Genomic DNA, 19082 nt, shown 5'->3' with positions numbered 1-19082 from the left:
CTGCTGAAGTAGGCTCTGGCTGTAATTCAGTCCTAACTGTCCCATTAAGTGTCTCAAAAGTCCAATTCTCTGCTGGTGTAAGCTGGCTGACTTTGACAAATTTATAACCCTTGTGACAGGGCTAACCTGGCTTAGTCTGTTTTAGTGTGACTTACGTGTTATGAACATTGGACTCTATTTGGTCAGAATATTTAAGACTAGATTCTTCACTTACCCAAACAGTTCACTCTGTCCAGCTAACCACAAAATGAATCTAAAAGTAGAGTACCTGTGTCATGGTTTGTTATTTTATCTATGATAAGATGATAAATATTTGCCATTGTTTATTTTGAGTCACAGTAACCTCAAGAGATTTTAAAAGGTATTTCTTTTATCCTTGGCATATAGCTGTATCTAGTTGGTGTTTACACAGAATCTGTTGTGCTAATTTGATGGTTAAACTCTGTTTAAAAATATCCCTAGTGATCTACAATTAATGGGAAAAGACAGGAAGAATATCTATCTAAAAGGCAAAGCTCCTGCCACACACCTTCTCTGTCCACGTATTACTTTTCTTTGTTTTTTAACACAAGAAAGACTGATTGTTGAATACCAAAAGTTCCCTTCCATTACAGCCTATGCTGCATCTGAACCCACATTCAATCCTCATTCAGGTAATACAGTGGTCCTAAGACAAAAACAAGGCTCTACGACTCCTATATTAATGTACAAACTCAAAATAATAAAGGAAACAAACACCAAACCCCACTACATAAGCAGTGAGTATTTAACATTTGACCAAAATGGACTCAACAGCATAGTCACACCAGGTAGGTGAGGCAGGTCAGTCCTGGGCAGTGGCTGCAGTTCCTCAGCAGCATTGTGCTTGTCTTATCGGAGGAGAATGAGGTGGATCAACCTTATGCTTTCTCCCAATGCTATTGTAAAGCCTACACAAAATACATGCAAATATGGCATAAAAAGGTAACTTTTAGTCTGCCCATGGCATGTCTTATGAAAGAACAAGAGCGTGATTGATTTCTTTTTTGTCATACAGAAAGAATTAATACTAGCAATGCTCAGTTTGCATTTGTGTCTCCAGAGAACAAAGGTCTTATCTCATCTTATCTGAGACCTTACATAAAAGAAACCTGCTGGGTTGGCTTCACCTGGTTTGGCAATAAACTGGAACACTGACGCTGGTGCTAAGGGTTTTGAAATACATTATGCAAAAGCTATTAAATGTAGTTTGTTTTCAAACAAGTTGTCTCTTAAAACTAGAATCTTCTTCAAAGGAAATGCCTTGGGTTTTTTTCACTTAAGCACCCACATGAATAGGTAAGTAGACTGAATGTTTGCTCACTGAAGAAAAAAATTCCACCTGCTTCTATTAATTAATAACAACCTGAACAGCAGAGGCCCAGCTGCGTGAATTGTGACCAGAGAATTTGCACTTCTGTGTACTTACAAACACTGCCTGAACACATCAGTGTCACATGCAACTGTTCAGCACAAGATTGCCCATTTCTCATGAGTGAGTCCAGGCTCTTGCTTACTATGTTACTCCTCTGGGCTGTTCAGCCTGGAGAAGAGTAGGCTTATAGCAGCCTCCCAGTATCTGAAGGGGGCCTATAAGGATGCTAGGGAGGGACTCTTCATTAGGGACCATAGTGGTAGGACAAGGGGTAATGGGTTCAAACTTAAACAGGGGAAGTTTAGGTTAGATATAAGGAAGAAGTTCTTTACAGTGAGGGTGGTGAGGCACTGGAATGGGTTGCCCACAGAAGGCGTGAATGCTCCAACCCTGACAGTGTTCAAGGCCAGGTTGGACAGAGCCTTGGGTGACTGACATGGTTTAGTGTGTGGTGTCCCTGCCCATGGTAGGGGGTTTGGAACTAAATGATGTTAAGGTCCTTTCCAACCCTACTATTCTATGATTCTGTTTGCTTTTCCACCTTAAGAGAGTATGTTTAAAACTGGAAATAACATAGGAAATACATGCAGGTGAGTAGTAGTATCAGGCCTTCTGTTTTCTACAGGTTACAGCTATTAGCATTAGCTTAACACAGGACACCCACTACAGTTTCAAGGGGTCCTTTAAACACTGCAGTGAAGCACATAGACAAATGGCATTCTGGCTTATCCTTGTAGCAGTAGTAGTGTCTCTGACACTCTGACCTCCCTCAGCATTCTCCCTACGATCATCCAGGAAGTTTGAAGACCCGATTTATGAACCATTCACAGCATCATATCATAGAACCACAGAATGGTTAGGGTTGGAAGAGACCTTAAAGATCATCTAGTTCCAACCCCCCTGACACAGGTTCCGCAAGACTAGGTTGCTCAAAGCCCCATCCAACTTGGCCTTGAACATTTCCAGGGAAGTGGCATCTACACCTTCCTTGGGCAATCTGTTCCAGTGTCCAGTCCAGGAGGAACATGAAGGGTGGGATGGAGAAGTTGGAGAGTGCTATGTGTATTTAGTATCTCTGCAAGTTGCAACAATAGGCACAGTGAAGGCAGAGTCTCTCCAGTCTCACCTGGTCTTCAGTGAGCTATCTGGAGGTACATCCATGTGCATAAATGTAGAGTGAAACTAAGAACATGAAAAAGATGTCAGAAAAGGAAAAGCAATTTACTCACCACGCTCATGTAATGGAGCATTCGGCCATCCACCTTTCCTTCATCAAACTGGGTCTTATACTGGGGGAGGCCAATGTCATCCAGCCACCCTAAGGCAGAGGCAGACACTCACATTAGTGTGGTAGACAAGTTCTCATTCTTTGGGCCCCAAGTTAGCTACGATTAGGAACCCCTAAGTTGCAGTTTCAACATGTAATAAAATCTTACTGGTAACCCAGTGGTAATCCAATTTTCCATGATTGTTTTCCTCTTCAGATCCAAGTGCCTGCAGAGCAAGCTGAAGCTTCTTCCGATGCAATGGGTGCTTTATCCCAAGCTCCTGTGAATGGAAAGGAAAGGAAAGGAAAGCAAACCTAGAGACAATACTGTATTTTATTTCTCTCTCTGCTTAATTACAAATGGTTTCAGAGTCACACAGCACTTACTGATGACTTGGCAGGTGTATTTTCTATTTGCTGAGTATCAGCATCATTTTAGCACATGCTCAGCACTAGGGAAAGGCCCGCTCACTGTGCTGGATTGATTTCAAAACATGGTGGATTCCAAACTGCACAAAAATATTTGCCATAATATTCTCATACCAGGTTAAAAAATCATAGAATCATAGAATCAAATCCCACAATATAGACCATGTTAGCATTCAGAAAAATGCTTGATGGGACTACTTCCTTCCCCCCGACTTAGGCAGGTAAGGTTAAGAGATTTATTTAGTTAAGAGCATATGAAGATCCCAGGAATTACTAGAACTAACGCTTCCAAATGCGTAACACCTTCCCCTGTTTAGCTGCAAGTGCAGCCATTCCAGGACCTGTTCAATCCCATATACACTTCCACCAGTGCTTGCTAGTCAATGCTACCTCTGATAACACTATTACAAGTCACTATGCTCATATCACACTTTCCTTATTCCAGTTGTATTGTAACTACAACTTTGAATTATCTCACTGCCTGATCAAGAAAAAAGGCTATTTGGTGATTTTTGTAAAAGTTGAAAATTCAAACATTAGTGTATACCGTGGATTCAAAGTACAAATTGAATCAAATTTTTATGCTGTTTCTAATTTTAGGAAAAAGACAATTTTGTAATGATATAAGACAAAAAGACTGACCACCCTGTGTGTAACAAATCCTTATTCCTCTTTGTGTAAAATGGGCAGAAAATACAACCAGACCAAATCATCAGCTTTTTACACCCTTCTCACATAGGCATAAAATAACTACACCATACATGAGTGCTAATAAATCAAGGCTACAAACTCATATGATAATGAGGCACTCTCATGCATATTTTCAGAAGGTGGTGTAGCCAGCTGATATGTTCATGCTTAATGAAGTTAAATCACATTTAATTATTAGTCTAATTACAGAGCATTAAGTTTCTATGAAACTTCAACTAAAAAGAAAGGTATTTGGCATCACTGCAGATGACAATATTTTAAAACCTCATCTTGTTTTATTTTTCCTGGGTGCACCTTACAGACATGATTTACATGCACAGAAGTAGCAATGGTAGTAGTGTATGTTTAACTGAAAGCAGTGTTTCCAGCATTTCTCACCTTTTCCAGATCCTGTTGAGAAGCCTGCAGAAGTGTTTGCCCGGACAGTATCCAGTGTCTGCCATTACTTATGTAAGAGCCTAGCCCTTGGTCTTGGAGCCAGTTGCATACCTGCTCCTTTGTCCACTTTGCGAATGGCATGTCCAGCTCACTACAGAAGATTTTACCAAAAAAAGACTGATTAATCCTGTGCCTCAAATCTCCTATTCTCATACATAATGATAAACTCAAAACCCAAGCCTAATATATGAGTATTTTGTGGGAATTGGGACAATCTCTGGGGAAGAACATGCATTGTGGTCAGCTGTTATGTGAGTCTCACAAGGAAGAGGGTGTCTCTACTTCAAGGCCAGGTTGGATGGGGCTTTGAGCAACCTGGTCTAGTGGAAGGTATCCCTACCTGTGATGGGGGGTTGGAACTAGATGATCTTTAAGGTCCCTTTCAACCTGAACCATTCTGTGATTCTATTCTATGATTCTGAACTGTTAGCACCATGAAGATCACTGCTGATCTCCTGTCACTATCACAATAAACACAGTCCACAAATACTACTGAAAACAACCACCTCTCTGCCTTGTGTGGCTGGAACTCTGAATTGAGACCATAATTTTCCATGTTAGCCTTTAATCACCGAAAATGCAGCAGAAAGTATACCAGAGGAATATCTGTCATTGCCATGTGAAGGCTCATGCCCTGCTTCACATGGCCTCACAACTGTACTACTCTTAAGCAAGAAAGGCTCCACTCAGCAGCAGGACCCCACCACCCAGCAACCAACCTCAAACCTGCAAAGACCATCTTTGAAAGGAGGACACAGCCTAGATCTGCCTGGTTTTGTCTGTCAGGAGAGGGGACATTTCATTTCATTTCATCACTGCACTTCTCCTTTAGGTCCCACGCTCAACCAGAGCTGCTGGGAAGGCAAGCACCAGCACACTTTGCAACACTCGTCTTACTTGTGAGACTGCCCCAGGTCTCGAGACCAGCCCAGTCGTGGCCCTGCAGTTGCTCTCGTCCCTCCTCTTTTGAACTCCGTCTCAGACATGTCATCTGGGTTGAAGGTGGTGGACTGGCTTCTTTTAAGTCTAGTTTAAAGGAAGAAAGCATATTCACATTTGGCTAAGGAAAAGGCATGCTGCTACTACTGCAACCAATACAGGCAAGATCTCCTACATGGTTTGTAGCTCTTCTACCTGCCATCAAATGCCACACTGGCTCCTGCACTTGAGACAGTAAACCATGCAGCCACGCACTGGAGGGGGGAAAAAGGGAAGATGTATACCCAGCAAACCCCTGTGCAAGCCCCAGCGCTGGAGAACAGTAATTTCTTGTCTTTTACTTACTTTCCAAATAACCTCTTGATCCCCCTGGCCTTTTTCTTGGAATCCGGAGAAGGTGGTGTCATCTGTAGACTATCTGCTTCCTTTGCGCGAGGGGGCAAACCAGCCAGATCCAAGTTATCTGCAGATCCCTTCTCTGTTTCAGCTGTCAGAAAACAAAAGCCCCATCAAGACCCACTTGCACAGGACTGTACAGACACACTACTGAACTCAGGAACAGCTCTTGCTAAAATTATTGAGAGCCACCATGTCAAGGAAATGGGGCAGGGAGGGATGGGAAAATCCAGGAGAATCAACATGTGTTCCTCCTTCATGGGCCTGAATGAGAACACTCCAAGGCAAGGTTCTGCACCAGTTAAGTGCCTTGCATCCAAGGTGGGCAAAAAACACCTTGTGAATCAATTAGTGAATTAAGTCCCAAGTTTACTCTTTCTTGGGGAGTGCCGCTACAGTCCTTTCACTGACAGAGCCAAGGCACATGTTCAGAAATAATTCAGTGCCATAGCAGGGAACCTAACCAGGAGTCCCCAAAGCACAGAAAAATAAATAATTTCCCTGCAGGCATCTTTCCTAATAACCTGCAGTATTCCATAAGTGCCCCATCCAGGATATTCCAGCAACAACCAACTCCTACCCCAGGAGCAGGAGTGCCATCTTCCTCTCACTTCTGCAAATTGTGGAATATTTTGTTCCTCTGCAGAGAAACACCATATAATTTAGGCTCTGTTTGAACTTGATCTTCGAGTGATGCACAAAGCCTCTCTGATTAGAGACCCTACACATTACCACCCACTCTAAAAGCATTAAATCTTTGATCTGTAGCTGTTGTTTTCTATGACACCAAACCTGAGGGCTCCTGTCCCCAAAAAGGAAGTTGTCACAAAAGCTAAACTAACAAAGAAGAAAATTATTTTAAGATCATTCAAAAGAATTGCAGTATCTACTAGGCTACGTAAGCAGAGATGTGCCAGCAAGTGCCAGATAGCTGAATTAAACTACCATGTGGAGTTTATGCCATTTACTTGCTGGGAAACAGTGACAGCATGAGCCTGTTCAGATGAAGCAGCTGTGGCAAGGCAGCCTGCAGCAGGCTGACAGTCAGACCTGTAACCACTTTTACCATGTTTTAACATGGCTGCTTAATTGGATGACCATCATTTGGTTTTGAAATGGACTCTTAGACTTCCAGAAGAAAAAAAAACAAGTTACATGAATCAAGGTAGAGCATATATTGCTGGGACATGGGGTCTCAAGGCACAGAATTAACACTGAGGCGGTGACAAGGTGCCACAAACAGCAATAAACTTAAGGCTTTGCCACCTGGTCAAAGTTTAAACGATTCAGCCAGAATACATTTGAACATGTCCCATTTTCTACCAATGCTTTAGATGTTAAACCTTGCAGTGAGGCAACAAGGCTGCATAGAAGATTATTTATGGGCACTCTGGTTTGACTACTGTCGAACACGGGGACCCTGCCAGTAAGAGACAGCACTAATGTCGAACCAGGCTTTTGCATTTGTGGCTTTTGCTTTACTTGTAGAAGAAAAGGTGCTAGGTCAGAAAAAGTACAATTGAACAGCTTTCTAGAGAAAGACTACTAGGACAAGGTTGGGCACATTAGTAGCAGAGATTTGCGGGTATTGCAACATTTGCTCCTTGTTCCTGACTCCCTTTCATGCACTGACACAACCCCATAGAACACCCAGCATCTAATGGGCCAGATGGGAAACCAAGAAGGCCCAGAGCACTTGGTCTCTTCATCAGTGAGGGGCACACTGGGTGGCTGTATAACCACTCCAACTGACACAGCTCTGCTTGCTAAGACAGGACCCTGCAGGTCTTACCTGCCCTTGCAAGGGAATGCTCACGTCACTAGAGTGGTTTTTCCTACGTGAATGGCTCCATCCCCATTTGCCCTAATTATTTTTCATTTGTTTATTATATAATAAATAACTACATCTTAGAAAAGGAATTACATATCCTTCTCTCCAGCACTCCCATAGTGAACACCTGGGAAATATACCTCATTCCCTGCTTCACCACCCTTTATGCTCTTCCAGGGGCTCCAGGACACACAGATGAGAGTACAAAGGTGCTCACGATATTTAAACATAACTGATTCTCACCTACTACTTTGTCTGTGGGTAACTTTGTGCTCAAAGTTACAGCAAAGGTCTCTGCAAATTAACCCGCAATCTCTCTCATTAGTAGCAGTTACTGCGAAACGGCACAGCTGACTTTTAGCAGAGAGCAGGTGTTACATGAAAACTCCTTTTAGCAATGGACAAAAATTTCAATGCAGAGTTCTGGTGTCTAGTTCTTGTTTGAAAAGTGTGTGGCCATAACCAGCTATTAGCAGCAGTCACAACACAGCGCTGGTACAGGCAGACATGCAGGACTACTATACCTAAAGTAGGTGCACTTGCACTTCGACTGCGATCTTCAGATATCCAAAACAACGCACATAACCACACGCAGCACAACGGGAGAGAACACGCAGAGGGACAAGGTAAAACACAGTTCAAAACTTACATCAGCAAAATACAAGACAAAAGGAGGGGGGTACTTGAAAGACATGCGCCACACACAATGCTGAATTCACACAGAGATTAGGATTACCAATTCACTGTTAATCCCTCTCTCACAAAAAAAAAAAATGCAGCGGAGCTCTATGGTGGAGAGAGTAAAAGAGCACTGCAGCGACTTTGGTGCAGGCAGGTCACCTGCTCCATGACACACTGGGCAGGTGACTCACATGGGCTCCCATGAGGTGGCAAGTATCTGGACACCAGCTTTACAGATGGAAGCACTGAAATGTGGATAACATACGTAACTTATTCAGATTTACAGGACCCTGATCTAGATGGCACATTTTCCAATCCTTTATGACAGTCTGACAGTCACAAGTACTCCACTTTGTTAGACAATTTCAGGATGAAACAAACAATTACACAAAAGCACACATGAAATAAACCAAAGCAAAGAACCTAATCCTCAGAATAGACTTGTACATCTATTGCAAGTAAGCTAGCAAGTTCCCATGCTATATGTCACAGGCAAATATGGGTAACATAATAAATGTGTAGGTATGTTATTTCTTTCCAACAAAAGTCTAAAATTGTCTTTGAGTAAGTAAGAACAAGATACTCTTCTGCTCAACAAAGCAGATGCTATACCACTTCGGGTTTCTGAAAGATAGAGATAAATTCCTGTATCTTGTGCAAGAGAAAGCCAAAAACTTCAGATGAATGGCAGCAGAACTGATGCACAGACCCACTTAATGCTTGAACTGGAACAGTGGAAAGACTACTATAGCAGTGGAGTGGATGCATATAGGATTTCGGCTGGTGGCAACAATGACTTCTGCATTAAGCAGAACATTTTGTTTATTCTTTATTATTTGCAAATATCATCAAATGACAACATGAAAACAACCTCCCCTCCATTACAGGTGAGCTTGAATAACTTGTCAGTCCTGTCCCTGTTGTTGCCCTTGCTTTTGCAAGGCTGCTTAAATACACATAAAGAGGAAGACTGAGGCTGCTGCCTCATTTCTGTACATCTGAAAATCTTATGAAAGATAAACTGAGTATGGAGCCAGTAGAAGAAAAAGCCCACAAATCCCATGTGTGAACTACTGTCAGACAGCTAGCATTTCAAAACAGCATCAATCCACTACAAGGTCCCAGGAGAGATATCACAGCGAGGCTGAAACAGATCAAATACTTCGTTACATCAGTGAGGGATTTTTTTGTTGCTGTTTGATATTTTCCAAACATTCTACTGAGAAAAGTGTCACCCACTCACAGAGAGTCTAAGGCTTCTTACAAAATACACAGAATTTGCAAGCAGGTGCATGATACCTACCCAGATTGGGGGCACTTGCAGTCCTCTTGTTATTTTTTATCTTGAAAAAGCCTCGTCCAAATGAAGATCTAGCTTTACGGGTACCAAAACTATCCTCATCGCCTGTGCCACCATGAGAAGGAGACTTTGGAGGGAGGGTTGCAAAATTACTACTTTCCACAGGAGGTTTAACCTGCTCAATTTAGGGAAAAAATGATTCAGTATCAGGAAATTGCTAAAGGTCTTTTGAGAAAGACTGCAAAGTGACTGCTGACAGGCAATCTGGAGTGTCCCTCTCATTTGTTACTACAAGAAAACAGAATGTAAAAGCCACAAAGGAAAACATAAACACGATCTTCATTTGAATATGTTCAGGACCCAAGATTACTATCACAACTTTCTATGAGTAACATGTCTTCTTTAAGATGTTTCTCAGTTTCTGCAAGGCTAGCGTACAGGTATGGACGAGGTCAAAATACAGTCCTGGAAGGCTTAACTTTTTCAGTTTTCTAGGATTTCTGTCTCCCTCACTGGTAGTGTACGAGGCAGTGGTAGCTGTAGGGGCAGTGGGAAACAAAAGAAAGAGATGAGATCCCCACAGTATATCGGTTCTCTGCCAAGTGGTAGTCAACTCTTTTTGTCTATCACTGCTCTGCAATTTCAGAATTAATGGATTGATTGACTATGTCCAAGCAGACAGTATAAATACCAGGACCGACATCAGACACACTTCACTGTCTCTTTAGAAAGAGGGAACAAACCCATTCACAATCCAAATATCATCCTTCGGCTCTTGCTCAATCAATACAGCATTGACCCTACAAGAGGTATCTGATGAGGTATGTTAATTTCTGCTTGGGTCTTCTCATAGGTAATAATTGTTGCATGAAAACCATGGCCATATGGTAACTGCAGGGTAACTGTTCTGCAATGACAGTCTTTTTAGGAACACAGTTGCTAGTCACAGAAAACAATTTGTAAAGCGAAAGGTTTTTAAAGAAACACTAATCAAAGGTAATTACAGGCTCAGTAAAATACTTAATAGTTAGCTTTGCTTATTATCTAGTGGTAGAATATGTGGGGGAAACGTTAGCTTAGATGGCAACCTTATGCTCAACCAGACTGAAAGATAATCCATGTGTGAGAAGACAAGAATGTGTGAGACACTATATGCCTGACACTTAAGGCATGGTGACAACCATCATATACTACTTGCTATCTTGTCTGCAGGTCTGCTATTCCCCCTCTGGAACTGCATGCCACAATTTCACACAACTGAGCTTTTCAACACTTGCTGACTGTGTGTTTCTCCATGTACATGCATGAGTGCTCACACACGTTACCTCTGTTCGCTTCTGTGCAGAGTCTCTGTCCTGTTTGGGAAAGATTAACAAAAACATTTAAAAAGTCATGATTTATAACCAGTATTCAATTCATTACTCTGAGTTAAACTCTGACCGTAATACCTTTCCTTGCCCATTTTTCCCCTCCCAAAATAAATCTCTTCAGAGCTGTATTTCACACAGATTAATTCTTGCTTTCTTTGAGGTCAGTGAGCTGACATGAAAATACGGTTGCTTCGCTTTACTTTGTAAAGGATTAGCTGTGTACTTTATCAGTGACATGCAGTCTGTTAAGGCGCTAGTGGGAACAGCTGGAATCAGGCAGGGCAGAAGTAGATAAAACATCCACAGCCTCCACTCCTTGGCTGTCCAAACGACAAAAAAAACCCCAAACCCTAACCCATGAACTCTAGCTGTCATCATCAAGTTCTGGTTACATTTCCAGATCTGTCAACATCCCTCCTGAGAGCTGCAAGGCACAGCTCAACAACTTGGGCATCAGGGAACTCAGGAGCTTTTAAGAGTTTAGGCTGTCAAAAAAGAGCACAGGAATTGCCCTGATGTGATAACATTGTTAGAGGCTAGCTGATTTTGATCACTTCAAAAGAGACCTAAACTGAAGCTATCACCAGACATACAAAGGCTCAGTATTTTGTTCCCCATCACCTAAGTCACCCCAGACTGTATATGCATTAATTTACACAGCCTTCCAAAATTTTCTGGCTTAAACATAGGTAGGAAGTGGTAGTGGGACACACTTTATTCTTGTATTAAATCAGAAAAGCCTATCAACTAAAGAAACCCCAACCTCATTATCTGAGGAAAAACACAAGAGAGTCTTGTGTAAATGTCTCATGTAAAAATCGAAAAAGCACCTGTGTTTTCAAGGACAAATTTTCTCCTTTAACAAAATCGGGACAATGTCACATGTATGAGATCATTGCTAACATGTGATATGAGAAGCCCTACTATGACTCAGAATTTCTCAGAAGGTGGCAACAGAGTGTCCACATGGTCACTGTCACAAGAGGCGTCACCCTTATTTCTAAGGGGATGGGAGGAGAGTAAGAGACCAACCAACCGCTTCAGAAATCTCTTTTCTCAAACTGCTCAGACTGCTGGACTTCTGCAGCAGAGAAGTTCTGAAACAACAACATAAAACACAAGTTACTGGAACTGAATTTGCCAACATAAACACACTCTCAGGAATCAGCTTTAAAGAAAGCATTATAATATACGATGAGATATACTAAAACCAAAATTGAATTAAGGCAATCAATGCACTAATCAGAGCCCATGCAATTTTATGAGATACCGTAAGAACCTCCACACTGCAATTACCGCTGCTAATGCTTCAGTGACATGATGCCTACCTTTGGATACTTCTGGTATCTTATTTAATATTGTATTTTCAGAAGCACAAGCAAACGTTGCACAGGCAAAGCAACTAATATAAACAAAAAGCTATGGAAAACAGTATTTTTAGCAAGAGGCTTCTGACTAATTTAATCCTTAAAGAAGCCAAGCATATTAAGTCAAGCATGTATGTTTTAGTATTTTATCTTTGGTTCCATTTTCCATTTTGGACCAGATATCCCCCATCTCCTGGTGGGATTTTGTCCTGTGTTCAGCAGATTCACAGTCTACAGTGTTTAAGTCTGTTTGAAAAGAAAATCACTGTTGAAGTTTTTCCCATAACCAGGTATAAATTAAGAGTAACTCCACGGAATTTTACAAAGTTACTTATCTTTATACCAGCATAGCGAAAGTAGAATTTGGCTCTGAGAATACTGCTGTGGCACTAAGTCACTCAAAATAAAAACAGCTGCTGAGCCTCACACTGTGTACCAGACTAAACCTGTTGACTTAGGCACCTTACTAACAAACCACTTTGACTCAACTTCGAGTTCACAAATATTCCCACCAATTTCCCTAGAGAACATGGTTATGTAGCAGAAATTAAAATTCTTTTCTCATTGTAGTCAGCTGATCTCCTGTCCCCATTATCAAAAGAAAAAAAGCAAATCGCATGCACATGTACTACAGAAAATGTAAATTTCCAAGTATATTGACATCATACAACCAAATTAGAGATGCTTCACAATGTGAAAGTAATTAACTGCACACGTGTACAAATGAAGCCTTGGAAAATAATATTCATGAAAACTCAGGACATGACATGAGCAGAAAGCTACCACCACTAAATATCACCTTGGCTAGAATTAGTTGTATTTACATGTGTATGTAAAATGGGTGGGGATATGGGAGGTTCATATAAATTTGTTCCCTAAAAATTTTTGATTATGATACTTACACTGGACTATCACACAGCTGAGTTTCTGGGGAAGAGCCTACTGATCTTCCTTCACTGTAAAAACAAAAAAGGTATTAAAAAAGCAAGGCATTTGGGGATTCCATCCAAATATCTTGCTGGTACAGAAAACGTATCATCTCAGCCTGCTTTAATCCTGTTTTCACTTCAGCTGTTATGATACTAACACACGGCAAGTCTTCCCCTGTACTGTGGCAAGTCTTGTAAAAGATAAAGGATAAAGGTGAGCTGAAAAGTCCCAGAAAAGACAACTCACACTGTAAGCTGATGACAATGCTGCACTATTCAGCTTAAATAAATGCTGAGGTTACAGCACATGCAGAGTCTGCAGCAGCACCAAGTAGTCCAGGTCACCGGCTCCCTCTTATTCACCCACAGTGTGGGGAATTTTGCTGCTGGTTAGTGCTTTGTTTGCTTTTTCCAAGACAGAACACAGATGAAATCCCTGCTGGTGATGGCTAGAGCTGCATAAGGCACAGCACAGCAGAAACCAAGTAAAGTTCATATTCTGCCTAGGATGCTTTCCTTGACTGGAGCTGGAAAAATCACACGTTAACTTGTGCTTGCACTTATTTTGCACATCGAGATTGATGATGGTTTTAAGCCAGCAAGATTTTCTTGCCTCTGGATTCTTAGTATTTGACACTCAATTAGACAAAGCTAGGGCTTGGACTCAGAAGAAAAAGCCCTAGCACAACCTTTGTCTAGCTGTGAGCCCAGTGGACTTTTTGGTACTCCCTGCAGTGCCAGTACACATCTACAGGAACTGGGTTTCCTAACCTGGGCAAGGAGAGTGCAGGCTTAGAAACACTGGAGACAGCTGAAGGCCACTTCTCACCCATGAGGTGGCCACTGGTTTCAAGCAGAAGGGCCCAAGGGAGCCACAGGTCAGACACAGCCACGCATCCCCACCCTGGCTTCCCTGGCAATGTGTGGCTACACATTTCATCCTGCTTTCAAAATCTCAGGCAGGGCTCTCGTAAGAGTGAGTGAAGAAATATCTTCGCATTTCATCGTGCCGAAGGACAGCAGCAAGAATATCTCTTTCTCTGATCTTTTGAAGTGCTGCCTGGGTTTCCTTCTGGGGCTCCAGTAACAGCTCAATGTTAGAGATGGACAGTCCTTTTGTTGCAGTTTTGCCAGTGCCTTACATCAATCTTTAGCAACTGTGGAAAATGCCTGAATGCAAATCATCAGGAATGAACTTGTGCTAGCACAGCCAACACTATCTCAGCCAGACCTAGATGATGTAAACCTAGATAAAAATAATGATTCTGTGTCCTTCGTTACATGAGATCAGTTTTTCTCTCCTTCTGTTCGCTTCTTGCAAAGCAGCTGGTATAGAGTTGGAGTGCTGCTACAAGCAACAGCAACCAAACTAATACTTGCTTAGTGAAAGGGATTTAATCGATGCACTTCACAAACATAAGCTTAGTTAGCTATAGCTAGTCCAGTGAATGCTAGCCTTGCTTAATCGACATAATGACTTGGCAGTACAGTAACTGACAGAATTTTACTCTCAATAAATGCTCCCCAATATTGGATTTGCAATTGAAAAATACATAGAAACAATAATACCTCATTTCACTTGCAGGATCTGGTCTAGACTGTGTTTTCAGTTTCTCTGCAACAGTTTCTGAGCTCTTGGATGTTGATGAAAAAGAAGGGATTGAAATCTGTAAAATACTGGTGTGGATTTGTAAGGAATTCTAGAAAGAATGAAGAATACATGTTAAACTGGTCTGATCTGAAATTAAGCAGTGATAAATTAGAGTAGTAAAAAACTATGAAGAAAAGGATCTGAAATAAGATTTTTTTAAAGCTATTATTTTATTTCTTTTTATTGTAATACAATGATTTATTACTTGGAAGATGGCACTGAAGATAAAACATGAATGACTACACAGATATGTGAAAGCACAGGCAAAAGACCCACAATTCTTGCAAAGCTGCCTCCTAAATTTCTCTCTACCACAGACCCCATGAAGGGTAGCTCTCTTTGCAGGTTTACGCCTGTCCTCAACTGCACAGAGAATACCAAAAAGCTACTAAACACGTAATTCAGTTTTCTCCATAGTGTGTTTATGCTGTTTAATTAAGTCAAGTTCCTGCTCTGACTCAGAGCTTTAAGAGATCTATAGTTCTATTACTGGAAAATGCGACTGTAATAATTAGAGATTGGACCACAACCTACTTATCATTTAACTGAATAGATGTAATGGTAACTGCATGCTTTTAAATATAACAGGATATATTAACTAAGTCCCAACAAGTTTACTTTGAGTTCCTGATAAATTAAATGCAGCTCCTAAAACATTCAGTATGAAAACTAATGCCTGTGTTTGATAGGAAAAGTAGTTTGGGCTCATTCTCATGACAAATACACCTATTTGCTGTCTCCTAATCCCATGTGATGATTAAGAAAAATAAATTTAACCGAACTTAAATGAAACTCCTGAGCAGCTTTCACAAGAAAACTAAATTCTTCAAAAGGATGTGGGACATTACTGAAAACTGTTCCAGAAAATACCTTTTCAGGAACTTGAGTTTTGGCATCTGCAAAAGGAATCCAGCACAAGCAATGTTTTTAAGAAGCAGTAGCATTAAATGAGTAAGAAAAAAGATACCTCTTCATGAATATTCACATTAAATTCATCATGGATGGGAGATGCTGTAACTGGGGTTGGAGATGGGCTTTTCTCTGGATCAGTCAGACTTGGTGTGTCCAATAAAGCCGTGGAAACAGACCCTGAATTCAAGAAGTCTTCACCGTCACTTTCCTTGCCTGAAGGAAGAGAAGAGGGTTTTACTTCTGGATACACGATGATCCTCACTCCCACGCACAGTGCAGCCAGTGTGCTCACGCGCAGGCCAAAAGGGAAGAGGCTAGGATTCTTTATTTTTTCTTAGGACAGACTACAATAGGTAAACAGAAGTCACTGACAAATGTTGCTTCCCAATTCAACCACCACAGCACAGCAGGGTTAGAGCAGAGGGAGGACATACATCTGACAGCAAAAATCCTAGCAAATGCCCTCAGGGCATTTAGTGGGATCTGTTTCAACATGCTGAATGAACTGGAGCAGTTATTTCCTGTCCTGTGTTCTGGAATGTCATACTAAATACTTCTTTTCCCTTATTGACTAGTGAAAGACCAGGGGTCAAGAGCTGACTGAAACTTAAGATGTCTCTATGGTGTCCTCAAGTTACCCATACAAAAAATGCAGCCTATTGCACAAGAGTCCAACACCAGATTTTAAGTGACTATATTGTTTGCAGACTGCCACAGAGTGTCTCAGTTAATGCTGTAGCCTGCCCTAGCATCTGGCACTCTCTGCTCACGATGAGAGAGAATTCTCTGCTCCTGAACTGCCTCAGTACTACCAAAAGGCTTGGATTTCCACACTTATCATCGATACCAGAGTACTGACACTGACAATAAAAGGTTCTGAAGTCTGTTTTATCAATCTCCTGTCTTCGAAGGCATAGCACTGTATGAAAGAGCAATTCCTATTCAAATTCTCCAATGCTCAGCAGGGTGTTTTTCCCTCATCACCGCCCTTCCTCTTCCCTCAGTAATAACGTGCTTTTGCAGCCTTGCATGAAGCTGATGACCGCCTCAATGTTTATCACCATTGAGGATCAAAAACTCCTGGATCTGGAAGCCTCCACCAGTCTTGGAACATATGGAGTGGACCATTACACATGCCATATTACAGCTACCATTTCAGCCCCACAGTTAAGCTCGTTATCTGGTGTCAGAGAAGGTTTTTTTTGTGTGTGTAGGAAAAGGTAGGAAAAGCCAGCTTCACCCCCACTGCAAAAGGGAGGAGAACTGTTCCACAGCTGCCGCATGTGGTGGTGTGTGAAGGCTTCATTACATGCCAAAGATGTGGTGTGTCATCGCAACACAGTCCTGGCAGCACATCCACTTTGCTACAGACATTTTTGCAGCTCTTGGGCACTGCTATTCCAGTGTGAGCAGCCACTGGGGTGGTGCTGGCTTGGCCTGTAGGAACATGCATGCTCAGGCACTGCTCTGCTCAACTACCAACCCCTCCCCAGGAATACATGCGAGAGAGGGGAACAGCAATTTTTACCAGTTAATGTAGAGGCCAGCCCTGAAAGGCATTTCAGAAGGCTATGGAAAGAGCCTGAGAATTTATCGTATTCAAACTAATTTTACAAGGGGAAAATAAGCAACGTCACAGTAATAGCTACTACCACTAGATAGTAGCACCCAAATGTGCAGCTGCTGGACAAAAAATGCAATTTACCACTTCACACCAGTTGAAGAACTGGCTTTTCTCTACCTAAGAGATGTCTCCAAAGATAGTAAGTGTAAGAGTCTATATAACATTACCACAATGCACCTGCAGTTTAAATGAGAGTAGAGTTTGGGGTTTTTTTGATTGTACAATACCTTTTTTACCTTGAGCCAGTATCACCATGTCTTGAACCTTCTTGTACCTATTCAGAGATTGCCGAAGCTCTTCTATCTTCCAATCCTAAAGTAAAGGAAATATGTGACTGTGCTTCTTCCTTCAGCAGATCAAAAGTAAGAACTATAAATAACAGAAATTCTTCAGTTCAATTGGTTGTGAGATTAAATGAAATAGGGAGTGTGGATGGGACAGGACCCAGAACTCTGCGAGGCTATGAAATACTAAAACTTATATTTACTAAAAACTTAATCTGGTTAATCACCAGAATTGTCCCAGCCTTGAAAGTGGATTTCAGTTCCCTTATTAAGTCAAAGGTGGAATATAATGAATCTGCCATGTACAAAGAAAGCAGTAATCAAAGGATTTAGGGCTTTGGTGATCAAAAGAAAACATTCTACAAGAAGCACACGCATATGAATGTGCAAAATGATACATGAAAATAACTTATGCTTTACAGAAAGCTCTTTTGGAAATGCAGCCTGTGATAGCTCAAGGGACATGTATGGAGCTCTTTACATTTTCAGAACACAGTGTAAATTGCTGTCACACTGAATTGAACCACACAACACCGTAAGGACTCTGCACATGCAACACAGGTCATAAATGTCCTATTATAAAGGCACTGTTGTGCTTCTGACTAGAGTGAATCACTGATTCTTAGAAATCTGATTTTTTAATCAGATTGTAACAAGTTCATATGTGAAGATTTTCTTAAGAGATTTCTCTTAGATTTTCTTAAACATTGAACTCAATCTGAAAAAATAACGACTTTGATACCTTCTCTTCATTTGCGGCCATCAGAGATTCTACCGCCTTCTTCATTTTCTGCACCTCTACATCTAAAAACACAATACAGTTCTCTAAGTCAATTTAAATTAAGACAGTGTAAGAAAATAAGAAAACTTAAAACAAAACAAAACTAAAAGCAACTCAGGAATATCTGAAAGTAAATTTAGAAATTAAAAGACAAAACATAAGCCACTTAAATTCTATTTTGGATGGAAATATACAGAAGGAAACACTTTTCTTCAAAACCTTTTTTCTGACATTTTTATCAAGGAAATGATAAAATTCAGGAAATTTCCTTACCCACCCTCCCTCCAAGCTTTAGGAAAATGGAAAAGTCAAGAATAAAACTACTGCTTGATTTTCTATGTCCACCTTTCAAATAAAGAAATAATTGAAAACAAAATGTCCAAAACACAAAATACAACATTTGGAGTGCAGTAAAACACATCTTCATTGCAGCATTCAGCAAACACCCCAAACAGCATCTCAAAACCCCACTACACAAAGCAGTAGGATTAATGGATATGATGAAGAAAGCATTGTGCAGTGATGCTTAGTCTTAATTCAGTATGAATGTAGAAATGAGAACAGCACAATGGAATGATACAAGTATTTGCTGTGATGAGCAGTCATGCCAGAATATACATTGTGGTTCAGACTTGGAAAAGGTCCCTAACACAGATGACAGTGCTCTGTGCTTCATCTATAATCCTTATTTACAAAGAAGTATAAATACATGGAAACATGTACATTCTAATAAGGTCAGATTTTGGAGGTGTTCTGGACTGGAAATTAAAAAAGTAGGG

At 41.1% G+C, this 19082-nt stretch overlaps 1 protein-coding gene across 6 annotated transcripts in view; it reads right to left on the bottom strand.

The window, feature by feature from the left end:
• Window positions 1–19082, bottom strand: part of PPFIBP1 (PTPRF interacting protein, binding protein 1 (liprin beta 1)) — a 51779-nt gene that overhangs the window by 7345 nt on the left and 25352 nt on the right. For 3 of the 6 annotated variants that reach the window (XM_010014598.1, XM_010014601.1, XM_010014603.1), the window contains 13 exons: window positions 18265–18326; window positions 17466–17550; window positions 15670–15827; window positions 14621–14751; window positions 13025–13078; window positions 11792–11852; window positions 10711–10740; window positions 9389–9560; window positions 5523–5664; window positions 5136–5264; window positions 4179–4329; window positions 2830–2941; window positions 2623–2711 (listed from right to left, as the gene is read on the bottom strand). In XM_010014598.1, the coding sequence (XP_010012900.1) occupies window positions 2623–2711; window positions 2830–2941; window positions 4179–4329; window positions 5136–5264; window positions 5523–5664; window positions 9389–9560; window positions 10711–10740; window positions 11792–11852; window positions 13025–13078; window positions 14621–14751; window positions 15670–15827; window positions 17466–17550; window positions 18265–18326 (1376 nt within the window). Of the gene's footprint in view, window positions 1–2622; window positions 2712–2829; window positions 2942–4178; window positions 4330–5135; window positions 5265–5522; window positions 5665–7928; window positions 7962–9388; window positions 9561–10710; window positions 10741–11791; window positions 11853–13024; window positions 13079–14620; window positions 14752–15669; window positions 15828–17465; window positions 17551–18264; window positions 18327–19082 lie in introns of all 6 variants that reach the window. The other 3 variants (XM_010014599.1, XM_010014602.1, XM_010014600.1) reach the window with 2 other exon arrangements.

The sequence above is a fragment of the Nestor notabilis genome, unplaced genomic scaffold, assembly GCF_000696875.1.
Source record: "Nestor notabilis isolate BGI_N333 unplaced genomic scaffold, ASM69687v1 scaffold3465, whole genome shotgun sequence".
Lineage (NCBI taxonomy): Eukaryota > Metazoa > Chordata > Aves > Psittaciformes > Psittacidae > Nestor > Nestor notabilis.
This window is presented reverse-complemented; position numbering and strand designations above follow the sequence as displayed.